The sequence below is a fragment of the Ceratotherium simum genome, chromosome 27 (genome assembly GCF_057802395.1).
Source record: "Ceratotherium simum simum isolate JZ-2026a chromosome 27, ASM5780239v1, whole genome shotgun sequence".
NCBI lineage: Eukaryota > Metazoa > Chordata > Mammalia > Perissodactyla > Rhinocerotidae > Ceratotherium > Ceratotherium simum.
In genome coordinates, this window is record NC_141926.1 from 2,782,937 (window position 1) to 2,795,656 (window position 12,720).

Genomic DNA, 12,720 nt, shown 5'->3' on the forward strand with positions numbered 1-12,720 from the left:
GGGCCCCCCGAAGGCTGGGCCCGGTCCATCACAGCAGGAGTCCATCACTGATGCTCAATTATCGCCTCTAAAAGCAGCCCCTAAGCTCCCCTGGGTCCTGTCGGGCAGGACCCTCCTGGCTTTGCGCTTCAGCACATCCAGCCCCCCGAGTTCCCCACCCCCTCTAGGCTGAGGTGGGGACCACAGAGCACCCAGGGGTGCGGGCAGCTTTCCTGAGCAAGGAGTGGCAGGGCCGGACGGCTGCTGCCACAGCAACAGGAAGGAGGGGCAGCATTGTCAGGTCAGCACCACAGCCCACCCCACTCCTCGCCAGCCCTGCCCCCACACAAGGGTCGCGGCGCCGGGCCCCCAGGGCCGGCGTCTCTAAATGACTGGTCGGCTGTCGTCCTTCTTGAGGCTGCAGTGGTTTTCTAAGAAGGTAACTCATGCTGTGAAATAATAAACAGAAATAGTTCCTGTTTCTGCAATGCCCACAGGCTGGCGTCTCCGACCCTATCCTAGATGCTCACATACACGTGTGCACACCCACACACGTGCACAGCACACCTACACGCATGCACACATCTGTATGTACACACGCACATATACCTACATATACACATGCATCCATACCAACATACACATCTACACAACCACACACCTACACATACGCACCCATACCTGCACACACACATGTATTTCTCAGAGCCCAAGTCTTCGGGAGCCCACACGAGCAGGTGTTGTCACCTCCACTTCTCTGTGGCCTCAGTAGGCACATGATTTGCCTGAGGTCGCACAGTAGAAGGGTCAGCCACTGAGCGGGAATCAGGAACCAGGCCCGACACTGCCCGTCTGACGCCCTGGAGAGCCCCGTCTGTGAGGTGCCAGAGGCATGGACCCCTCGAGTCAGGGGAGTGAACTGTGGGCACCCCACTGCACAGGGCCCGAGCCTGTGCAGGGCGTGTATCAGTTACCTCTTGCTATGTAACAAACCACCCCAAAACTTGGTGGCTTAAAACATCATCATTTTATTTGCTCACGGTTCTGAGTCAGCAATTTGGGCTAGTCTCCCCAGGGCCACTCAGGTGTCCACAATCATTTAGTCCCTGGTGTGGCTGTCAGACTCGGAAGTCAGGGAGACGCGCAGTGCACACACCCCAGCAAACCACTCAGAGCGGGACCGCTGGGACTCCTGCTCCTCGGCTCTAAGGCAGCACCTAGCTCCGGGCCAGAGCAGGGCTCGAGGACATGGCACGGACAGTAGTGGCACCCCCACCTCCCACCACTCCTAGTCAACACCCCTCCACAGCCAGCCCAGCCCCTCCCTCAGCGCCTACCCACCCCTTTCTCACTGGGGGTAGTGGCTTCAGGAGGGCAGCAGAAGCAACTGGTGAGAGCAGAAGTGCAGCACGAAGGAGACTGCACTGCAGGCGGCATCGCTGGGCGAGGGCCAGGGCCCCAATCCCAGGACTGTCTACCCTACCTAGGCATGGTGCCCAGGGGCTAAATCTTGCCCTGTTGCAGCTCAGGTTAAAGGCGATATCATGCCAAATACCTAAAACCAGGCACATCACATTCAAACTGCAGAAAACCAAGACCAAGAAAACACCCCCAAAGAGCCAGAGAATGAAACACCTCTCCCACGAGGAACGAAGACAGGAATTCCATCGACTTCTCCTCAGAAACCATGAGGGAAGAGAGGGGAGTGAAATATTTAAAGTGTTGAGAGAAAACTCCCAAACCTAGAATTCTGTATCCTGCAAAATTACCCTTCGCAAGTGGAGAAATAAGAGACCTTCTCAGACAAACACACACCGAGGAACTTATTGCCAGCAGACCTGCCTTGCAAGAAGTGTTAGGGGAAGTTCTTCAGAGAGAAGGAAGATGCTATAGGGAAGAAAGGCAGATCTACATAAAGAAAGGAAGAGTGTTACAGAAGGAATAAGGGAAGGCAAAATTAAAAATTCATCTTTCTTATTTTTAATTGATCTAACAGATAGCAGTTTGTTCAAAATATAACAGCAACAATATAATCAATGATTATAGCGGATAGATAAATGAAATGAACAAGGGCACTGACACAGGACTGGAAGGACTCAGGGATACTGTGTCATCATAAAGCACTCACACTACCCGTGAAGTGGTACAGGTTGATCTGAAAGTGGACTTGGATCAGCTTTAGGTGTATACTGCAAACTCTAGGGCAACCACTAAAAAAAGTAAAAAGAAGTATAACTGATATGCTATGGAAGGAGAGAAAATTAAATCACACAAAATGCTCAATTAAAACCACAAAAGGAAGAAAAAGAGTGGAAGACAAAAATAGGAACCAAGACCAAGGGAAGTAACAAACAGAAAACAGTAACGAATAAGGCAGACATTAATCCAACTATGTCAATAATCACTCTGAATGTCAATGATCTAAATGCGCCAATTAAGACACAGATTGTCAGACCCAACTATAGTTGTCTGCAAGAAACCCACTTTAAATATAAAGACTCATATAGACTAAAAGTAAAGGGATGGAGAAAGATATACCACACTAACACGAATCAAAAGGAAGCAGGAGTAGCTACATTAATTTCACACAGAGCAAATCTCAAAGCAAGGAAAGTTATTAGGGAGAAAGAGGGGCATCACGTAATGATAATGGGGTCAATTCTCTAAGAAGACATAATTTTTAACATGTATGTGCCTAACAACAGAGCATCAAACTATGTGAGGCAAAAAGTGACAGAACTGCAAGGAGAAACAGATGAACCCACTATCGTAGACAGAGACTCTGACATCCCTGTCTCAGAAATGAACAGATCCAGCAGACAGAAAATCAGTAAGAACATAATGGAACTGAACAACACCATCAATCAACTGGATATAACTGACATCTACAGACTACTTCACCCAACAACAGCAGAATACACATTCTTCTCAAGCTCTCCTGGAACATTCACCAAGACAGACCACATTCTGAGACAAGAACACACCTTAACAAACTTAAAAGAATAGAAATCATACAATGTCTGCTCTCAGACCGCAACGGAATTAAACTGGAAATCAATAACAGAAAGATAGCGGGAAAATCCCTAAATACTTGGAGATCAAAGATGAAAACTCAAGAGAAATTTAAAAATAGTCTGAACTAAGTGAAAATGAAAATACAACTTAAAATTTGTGTGATGCAGCAAAAGCATGCCACACGGAGCATCCTACACATTTCCACACAAAATTAGAGGGAAATTTATAGCACTGGATGCAATTATTAGAAAAGAAGAAAGATCTAAAATCAGTAATCTAAGTTTTCACTTTAGGAAACTAGGAAAGAACAGCAAATTATAGTGTTGTTGTTGTTTTTTTTTTTGTGAGGAAGATCAGCCCTGAGCTAACATCCATGCTAATCCTCCTCTTTTTGCTGAGGAAGACCGGCTCTGAGCTAACATCTATTGCCAATCCTCCTCCTTTTTTTTTTCCCCAAAGCCCCAGTAGATAGTTGTGTCATAGTTGCACATCCTTCTAGTTGCCGTATGTGGGACGGGGCCTCAGCATGGCCAGAGAAGCAGTGCATCAGTGCACGCCCGGATCCGAACCCGCTGCTAGTAGCGGAGAGGGCACACTTAACTGCTAAGCCACAGGGCCGGCCCAAGAAGAGCAAATTATAAACCCAAAGCAAGGAGAAGAAAAGAAATAATAAAAATTAGAGCAGAAATCAATGAAACTGAAAACAGGAAATTAACAGAGAAAATCATTGAGACCAAAAGTGGTTGGTTCTTCTTTGAAAAGATCAGTAACATTGATAAGCCTCTAGCCAAGCTAAGAATAAAAACAGAGAAGACACAAATTACTAATACCAGAAATGAAAGAGATGACCTCATTAAAGATCCCACAGACATTAAAAAGATAATAAAGGAATACTATGAACAACTCTATGCCCACAAAGTGGATAACCCAGATGAAATGGACCAATTCCTTGAAAGACACAATCTGCCAAAACTCACACAAAAAGAAACAGAGAATCTGAGAAGGCCTATATCTACTAAGAAATTGAATCAATAATTAAATAATCTTCCAAAACAGAAAGCATCAGGCCCATATGGGTTCAGTGAACTCCACCAAACATTTAAGAAAGAAATTATACCAACTCTCTACAGTCTCTTCCAGAAGACAAAAGTAGAGGGCACACTTCCTAACTCATTCTGAGGCCAGCATTACCCTAATACCAAAACCAGACAAAGACACTATAAGAAAAGAAAACTGCAGATCAATAACTCTCATGAACATAGGTGCAAAAATCCTCAACAAAATATTAGCAAAATCCAACAACATTTAAAAAGAATTATATGCCATGACTAAGTGGGATTTATTCCAGATAGGCAAGGCTGGTTCAGCATTTGAAAATCAATTAATATAATCCATCATATCAACAAGCTAAAGAAGAAAAATCTCATGATCATATCAACAGACGCAGAAAAAGCATTTGACAAATTCCAACACCAATTTATGATAAAAACTCTCAAGATAAAAGAATTTCCTCAGCTTGATAAAGAACATCTATAAAAACCTACAGTTCACAACATACTTAATGGTGAGAAACCAGACGCTTTCCTGCTAAGATCACGAGCAAGGCAGGGCTGTCCCCTCACCACTCCTTTTCAAGACTGTACTAGAAGTCCTAGCTAATGCAATCAGACAAAAAAAAGGAAATAAAAGGAATACAGATTGGGAAGGAAGAAATAAAACTGTCTTTGTTCACAGATGACATGATTGTCTAAGTAGAAGATCTGAAAAAATCAACAAAAAACCTCCTGGAACTGAGAAGCAATGATAGCAAGGTTGCAGGACACAAGGTTAATTCACAACACATCATTGAACGAGACGAACAAAGTCAGAGGACTGATGCTACTCGCCTTCAAGACTTCTATAAAGCTATAGCAGTCAAGACAGTATGGTGTTGGCGAGAGAACAAACAAATAGATCAGTGGAACACAACAGAGAGCCAGAAATAGACCCACACAAATACAGTCAACTGATTTTTTTTTTTTTTTTTTTTTTTGCTGAGGAAGATTCGCCCTGAGCTAACATCTGTGACCATCTTCCTCTATTTTGTATGTGGGTCGCCGCCACAGCATGGCTGACGAGTGGTGTAGGTCCGTGCCTGGGATCCGAACCTGCAAACCCCGGGTCGCTGAAGCAGAGCACACCAAACCCAACCATTATGCCACCAGGCCAGCCCCTACAGTCCACTGATTTTTGACAAACGAGCAAAAGCAATACAATGGGAAAATAGTCTTTTCAACAAATGGTGCTGGAAAAACTGGACATCACATGCAAAAAAATGAATCTAGACACAGAACTGACACCCTTCACAAAAATTAACTCAAAATGGATCACAGGCATGAACATAAACCACAAAATTATAAAATCCCTAGAAGATAACAGTAGAGAAAACCTAGATGACCTTGGATATGGTAACGCCTTTTAGATACAACACTGGAGGTACGATCCATGACAGAAATATCTGACAAGATGGACTGCATTAAAATTAAAAATTTTCTCTAGAGAATACACTGTCAAGAGAATGAGAAGTCAAGCCACAGACTGGGAAAGATAATTGCAAAAGAGTTATCTGAGACATCTAAAACACACCAAGAACTCTTAAAACGCAACAAGGAGAAAATGAACAACAGATTTAAAAATGGGCGAAAGATGTAAAAAGACACCTCATCAAAGAAGAGATACAGATGGCAAACAAGCATATGGAAAGATGCTCTGCATCCTATGTCATCAGGGAAATGCAAATTAAAACAACAACAAGATACCACTACACACCTATCAGAATGACCAAAATCCAGATCACTGACAACACCAAATGCTGGTGAGGATGTGCAGCAACAGGTGCTCTCATTCACTGCTGCTGAGAATGCAGAATGGTGCAGCCACTCTGGAAATTTCTTAGAAAATTAAATGCACTCTTACCATACGATCCAGCAATCACGCTCCTTGGTATTTACCCAAAGGACCTGAAAACTTACGTCCACACGAAAACCTGCACGTGGATATTTACAGCAGCTTTATTCATAATTGCCAGACCTTGGAAGCAACCAAGATGTCCCTCAGTAGGTGAACGGATAAACTGTGGTCCATCCAGACAATGGAATATTATTCAGCACTAAAAACTATCAAGCCATGAAAAGACGTGGAGGAAACTTAAATGCATATTACTAAGCGAAAGAAGCCAGTCTGAAAAGGCTACATACTGTATGACTCCAACTATATGACATTCTGGAAAAGGCGCAACTATGGAGACAGTGAAAAGATGGGTGGTTGCCAGGGTTAGGGGGAGAGGAATGAACAGGAGGAGCACAGAGGACTTTTAGGGGAGGGACACTACTCCGTATGATAGTACAATGGTGGACACATGTTATACATCTGTCCAAATCCACAGAATGCACAACACCAAGAGTGATCTAGTGCAAACTGTGGACTCTGGGAGATGGTGGTGTGTCAGCGTAGGCTCATCAGTTGTAACAGATGCACCGCTCTGGTGGGGATGCTGACAATGGGGGAGGCTGTGCACGTGTAGGGGCAGGGGGAATACGGGAACTCTCTGTACTTTCTGGCTGATTTTGCCTTGAATCTAAAACTGCTCTAGAAACTAAAGTCTAGATAAAACAAAGAAAGTGCTATCAAGGGAAGTCTTACAGAAACACGAAGTCGAAGCACGGCAGTTGCTACCCAGTGGAGAGGGTGGGTGAAGGAGGCCCTGGAGTCGGGCTGAGGGTGGGCACCAGATGGGCCTCTGCGTGGACCCCGCGTCCAGTCAGCGAGCCTCAGGACTTCCAGCACCCATTGGGAAGGTCATGCTGAGCCCACCAGGCTTGGTCCCGCCTGGCCCTTGGGGGACTGAGGAGCGCTAACAAGGTTGGTGTCTTCTCTCCTGGAGCTCTCGGTCCATGTGGAGGACAGACAAGTGACGTGTGTGCACACAGGCATGCGCACACACATGTGCGTAGTTACAGACCATGAGCTCACGACAGCAGGCCAAGCACAGATAGTCCTCTGCAGGAAGACGCTGAAGCAAGGGGCTGAGGGATGAGGGGGGCTGGGCTTTCCAGGTGGAGGGATGATGGGTGGGGTGCTAAGAGGTGCCCACGAAGAGGACCAGACAGACGGGAAGGTGGGGTCCAGGAGGGCTTCTGAAAGGTGTCAACCCCCACCCCTGGTGGTGCTTGCAGGGGGAGGCCCAGGAAGGCGCCTACCCAGGCTGGGTCAAGGCTGGGAGCCTGCAGCCAGACCCCAGAAGACAGCTCTGCAGCACCCCTGGTGGTGAGCCGGACCCACGGGCATGCTCCCCAGCCAGGCCTCCTGGTCAAGGAGCCTCCTGGGCCCCACAACCCTCGGCCTTGCTGCAGGCACCGAGCACGCTACCCCTGCCTCCTGGCACCCCACCCTCCTGTCCTCAAACTCCCTGGCTGCCCCGCTGGGCCTCTGCACCAGCCACTCCTCCGTGTGGAATGTCCTTCACACACAGCCACCCACTCGCTCTGCCTCTCTCATCCTTGCTCAGAGGGCACCCTGTCCCTTCTGACCCCTGGTCCCACCCAGCGCCACCCACCCTCCTTCCCAGCACGTCCACATGCCCTCCACTGTCCTCGGCTCCATGGCTCACCTGCTCACATATTGGCCATCCCCCCAGGGCTCCGTGTGCACTGGGGTCACGTCCACCTGTCTCCTCCGACTCTGAAACAGCAAGGGGCATGCAGTAGGCACTCAACTGGTGTCACATGAACACCCCTGGATGTGGTCCGCTGGGGCCCCTCTCTGGGCTTCCCAACATCTCAGATTTGTTCCCAGAGTACAGGTTCTAGTGCTGGTCTCTCTGCCTACTCAAGTCCCAGCTCAGCCTTACCACGTGGGACGTCAAGGACAGCCTCCCAGGGCTGCTACAGGGCTAAACGGGCAGATCCAGTGCCGACGGGTTCCAGCACGGGGAAGCCCCATGAGGAGGCCAGTACTGTATTGCATCTCTGCACTGGGATTTCAGGAAGGAGGCGAGGCTCCCACGGTGGGCTTCTGTGAACTGGGCAATCAGATATTTCATCTGGAAAGAGTACAGGACGGACAACAAGGAAGTGTAGGCAGGGAGCCGTACAAATGCTAATGATCACATCAACACTTCTGGGGGGTGTTCCTGTAAGATCTCCCTGCCCTCGCTGGTCACCTGCCCTTGGGTGGGTTCACTGCAGGTGAAGTAGAGGTGACAGGAGGTGACACCCAGTCAGCCTGCCATTTCCCAAGCTCGGGCTCTATTTCTTGGGCTCTTATGTCCCATGGCACCTGAGCTCGCCCAAGCCAGGGGGTAAACCCCGAGTGGGCAGACGGTGCAGGTGGAGGGGGTTCCAGGCGGCACCGGCTCAGTTCCAAGGGCACCCTGGCCGCGCAGTGATCACTCACGGGCCGTTGCACCCCACTCTGCTCCACAGCACGTCCCCTGGCATTTTCAGAACAGACAAATCAAACTGTAGAGCACAAGGATTCACTAACATTCTTCCAGGTGAACCTCTGATCTAAACGTGAAGGCAAAACAATGATAACACAGATCACAGAGGATGACACAAGGAAATGCCTTCGTGATCTGGGGGAGGACGTTTTCTTCAACAGAACAACAGGAAAACACAAACCGTACAGGGTGATATATGGGCCAACACAGAAACTAGGAATCTCTGTGCATCAAGACGCCATGGAGAATGAAGACGAGTGGGAGGAAACGTGACCCATGTACCTGACACAGGACCTGGAACACATACAACGAGGAAGACAGACAACCCACAGGGACACGGCCCAAGACCCAAACAGACACTTTGCCAAAGGGGAAAAAATACACAAAAAGGTGATCGGCCTCAGTGGACATCAGCGAGATGCCAGAGAAAACCACGGGAAGGGCACCCACGCCCAGCAGGGCAGCGGGAAGGAAATGAAGGAGGCCTGACAGCTCCAGCACCAAGGAAGCTGGAGACCAGCCAGAACCCTCGCCACTGCTGGTGGGAGGAAACTGAGCACAAATACTCTGGAAAAAGTCCTTGATGTTCCCACTGACACTGACTGAGCCATCCCTGCACCCCAGAGTCCCACCCCAGGACACACTGGCAGAGTCCCGCACCAAGACACCTACAGGAATGTTCATAGACAGTGCTCGCCTGACCCATGTGGGGACATTTCCATAAAGGAGCCACACGCAAGGGCTCCCTGTGCATGGAGCCGAGACGTGCACCACCTCCCGTGCGGGCCTGGCTCTGGGGAAAGCGAGGGGCTGCTGTCTCTGTTGTTTCTGCATCGGAGCAGTGGTTCATTGTGAAAACTCACCAAGGTGCACACTTGTGCTTTGTTCACTCCTCCATGTGCACACGTGCACACGCACGTAAAAAGTGCTTCACTCGACAAGTTTCTTAGGAAGGTAACATTAACCTGGGTTGCCTGGCCACCAACAGGCCCTGCGAGGCCGTCTTTGGCTGCACAGGGCAGGGACAACCCTGGCCAGCACGGCTGGTGCCTGCGGGAATGCTGAGGGGCCCCTGCCCTGTGGCGCCCAACTGCAGTGGGGGAAAGACAGGCTGCCAGAGAACAGAGATCCCGTGGAAAAAGAACTAGAAACGTCAGAGCTTGGCTGATACAGACCTGGTGAGCCAGAGGGACCTGGGCAAATGCAGTAACAGGCATGCTGCCCCTTCCACAGGCCCTGCCCTCCCCGTGTTCCCGCGAGGCCCCGGAAAACCACCCCAGAAAACCGCGTGTCCATCGTTTCACCTTACACAGCGGCAGGGTGGGGCAAGGGGCAGAGAGGGGGGACCTGTGTCTGCGCCCCGCTCCCGTCCCCCGGCAAAGCTCAGTGTGAACTGGATCAAACAACAGCTCGGCTGTGATGTCCAAGCGGCTTTCTCAAAACCAAAGGAAGCACAAACACTGCGGTGTGTCCAGGGCACCCCCGTGGTCATAGTACACAGAGGGAAGGGAAAGGGCCACAACAGGTGAGGCCGGCATAAGTCCTGGGCTGCCACCCGGAACAGAAGCCACGCTCACAGAGGCGGACACAACGCTTTATTGCCCTTCCTCACACGTCCCCATCAGCCGCTCTGCACGGGCTGGGACCCACCTGACGTCACAACTCCGCAGGGCTACCGCGTGGGCTGAGCATCTGCAACTTCCCTTTCTTCCTGAAAACTAGGAGAACTGAGACCAAGTTAAGAAACCTCATTTACAGTCCTCATTTGCCAGTTTCAGGAGGACTGAAACGCAACTGTCCGAGTGTCCATTTGGAAAGGAGTTTATCCTCCCTGGCCAAAGGGACTATCTGCTATGAAAACCCCCTTATCACTTTAAAGATTTTATTTATTCATTTTTTTCCCCCCAAAGCCCCAGTAGATAGTTGTATGTCATAGGTTCGCATCCTTCTAGTTGCTGTATGTGGGACTCGGCCTCGGGTTGGACGGAGAAGTGGTGCCTTGGGGCGTGCCCGGGATCCGAACCCGGGCCGCCAGCATCAGAGCGCGCGCACTTAACCGCTAAGCCACGGAGCCGGCCCCCCCCTTATCACTTTAATGAGTACACATTGACTCCAGATCAGAGGAGCTTTAATTACCAAGAAGCATGGCACTGTGATTTCTTGATTATTAAATTGTAAACTTAAAAATTTTTCCTTCCAAGCACTAGGGATTCTAAAGCAAGCCAACCTGAGACTGTAAAATAATCTGTCTACCTGATCCTCTCTGAGTAAGGACTAATTTTCAGGTCACATAGGAGTCCAGTCCCTACAGCCTCTGAAAAGCCAGAGCAAACACCAGCCGCCTCTCGGTCCCTCCTCCACACAGAAGGAAGTGGAGCCCGGTGGAGGACGAAACATCTCAGGCCAGTCTCCCCCTGACCCCAAGGATGTCACAAGCTCCATCTTTAGGCAGAAAATATCTAACAATTTAAGCACAAAAATAAATTCCTATCATATTCCAAGCTGGACAGGAACGCAGGCCACCAGCTCCACCTGGTGGATGAGGCTGAGCCCACGGCACTGAGCAGCGTCACTTTCTGGCGAGTTCCAGCACCTTCTTCACCATGGCCCCGATCCCATCGTGGATGTGGTGGAGTGCGGTCTCGCACATGAAGGCCGGGGTCGTGACCACCTTGTTTTTCTGGTCCACGTGAGCGTCGTGCACAGAAGTTACGGAAAAACATCACCCCACAGGGACGAGAGGGAATTTTAGGCGTAAAGCACCCACCCTGGCCACTGCTCCCAGCTGCCCTCAGGTGCGTGTTCCGCCTTCCTCCTCGGGGTCATCTGAAATGGGGGGTGTGCCTCCTGGTGCAGTCTCTGCTGACAGGGCCCCACTTTCTGTACTGTCTGCACCACGTAACTGAAAACGTGGAATCAGTTTCTGATCAGCATGTACCCAAGAGGAGCTCATCGTCTCCGAGAAGAGAGCACTGGCTTCACAACACGCTTTACAATATCACGCCACACGGGACCCACGCACACCTGCAGACCAGGACCCCATGCCAGCCCTGACGGCGGCAGCAGCATCTCCCCTTCTCAGATCAAGAAACTAAAACTGAGACTGTCGGAGTGCCCACTGTGACAAGAGAGTAGCCGCAAAGGTCAATCCAACCTGGGACCCACCCTCAACACGATCCAAGCTCTTGCTCGGTCACGCAGACACCAGGCAGTGACAGCATTGGCCTTGCCTCCACCCTAACCAAGATGTGCGTCCTCAGATCCATGCCAAAGGCCCCGGGTCTGCCGGCCCCTCTGCTCCGGAGGAAGATGTAAAATTTACACCTAAAACCACCTGCAAGTAAAGACCCTCAGAGGAGAGAAAGCCACCTTTGACACAGCTGCATCCTTTACGATACCCAAAAGTAACATTGGTTGTCTCTAGCACCTTCTAGAACACAACGCTGTTCTGTTCCACTGACTCTGGCCCACATGGAAATTGTGTGTGTCCAGCTGTGGACCCGGGACATTGTCAGCTTGCTGCCTGAGGCTCTGAATGCCTGCAGTGCTCTGCCACCAGCTCCCAGGCCATCATCTCGGCACGCACAGGACCCACTCGCAGGAGGAACAGGGGCAACGAGGCTGCCTGGGGTCCATACCCATCTGCACTGCTCGGGGGAACTTCCACCAAATAACAACAAAGCCAGGAAGCGCCCCCGCCCCCACTCCTTCCACCTGGGCCTCCATCCTGCCTTGGAGCGCTTGCTCTCTCCCTCCCACAGCAGGCAGCTCCCCAGACCTCCAGTCAACGAGACTGAGGCCGTCTCCTCGCCCCACCAGGGAGCGGGGCTGAGCTCCAGTCCCGGGGTGAGCTGAGCGCAGTGCGTGCCCACTGGACGGGCTTGGCGACGTGGCCACAAGACAGCACAGAGACTCACCCCATCACGTACACGCCCCAGCAGCGCAGTTCCTGGTTGAAGAGGCTGCCCACCCAGGGCAGCCCCACGGGGCCAGGGGAGGGGTGCCCCAGCGCCACACGCCGCCCCCGCTGACAGAAAGGATATGGTCACTCCCGTCACACAGTGCTTGGCGCCCAGGGCCTTGATGGCCTCCGCAGTCCCAGCGTACGGCCACTTGCCGCCTTCTTCCTGCTCGTGGCCCACGGTGACCTCGACGCCGCTGAGCACTCTGGCCGCGAGGACAGGAGCGATGCAGCACAAGCTGAAAGGGGAAGGCCAGGCCAGCTCAGGGCCGTGCGTGTGGACACA

General features: G+C 50.7%; 1 protein-coding gene across 3 annotated transcripts in view; it reads right to left on the bottom strand.

Moving 5' to 3' along the window:
- Nucleotides 1-12,720, bottom strand: part of GATD3 (glutamine amidotransferase class 1 domain containing 3) — a 28,426-nt gene that overhangs the window by 5,143 nt on the left and 10,563 nt on the right. The window contains exons 6-7 of one of the 3 annotated variants that reach the window (XM_004429722.3): nt 12,517-12,673; nt 10,585-11,171 (exon numbers count right to left, since the gene is read on the bottom strand). The exons of the other annotated variants lie outside the window; for them this stretch is intronic. Coding sequence (XP_004429779.1) covers nt 11,043-11,171; nt 12,517-12,673 — 286 coding nt within the window. The 3' untranslated portion in view covers nt 10,585-11,042. Of the gene's footprint in view, nt 1-10,584; nt 11,172-12,516; nt 12,674-12,720 lie in introns of those variants that run through there. 3 annotated transcript variants of the gene reach the window in all.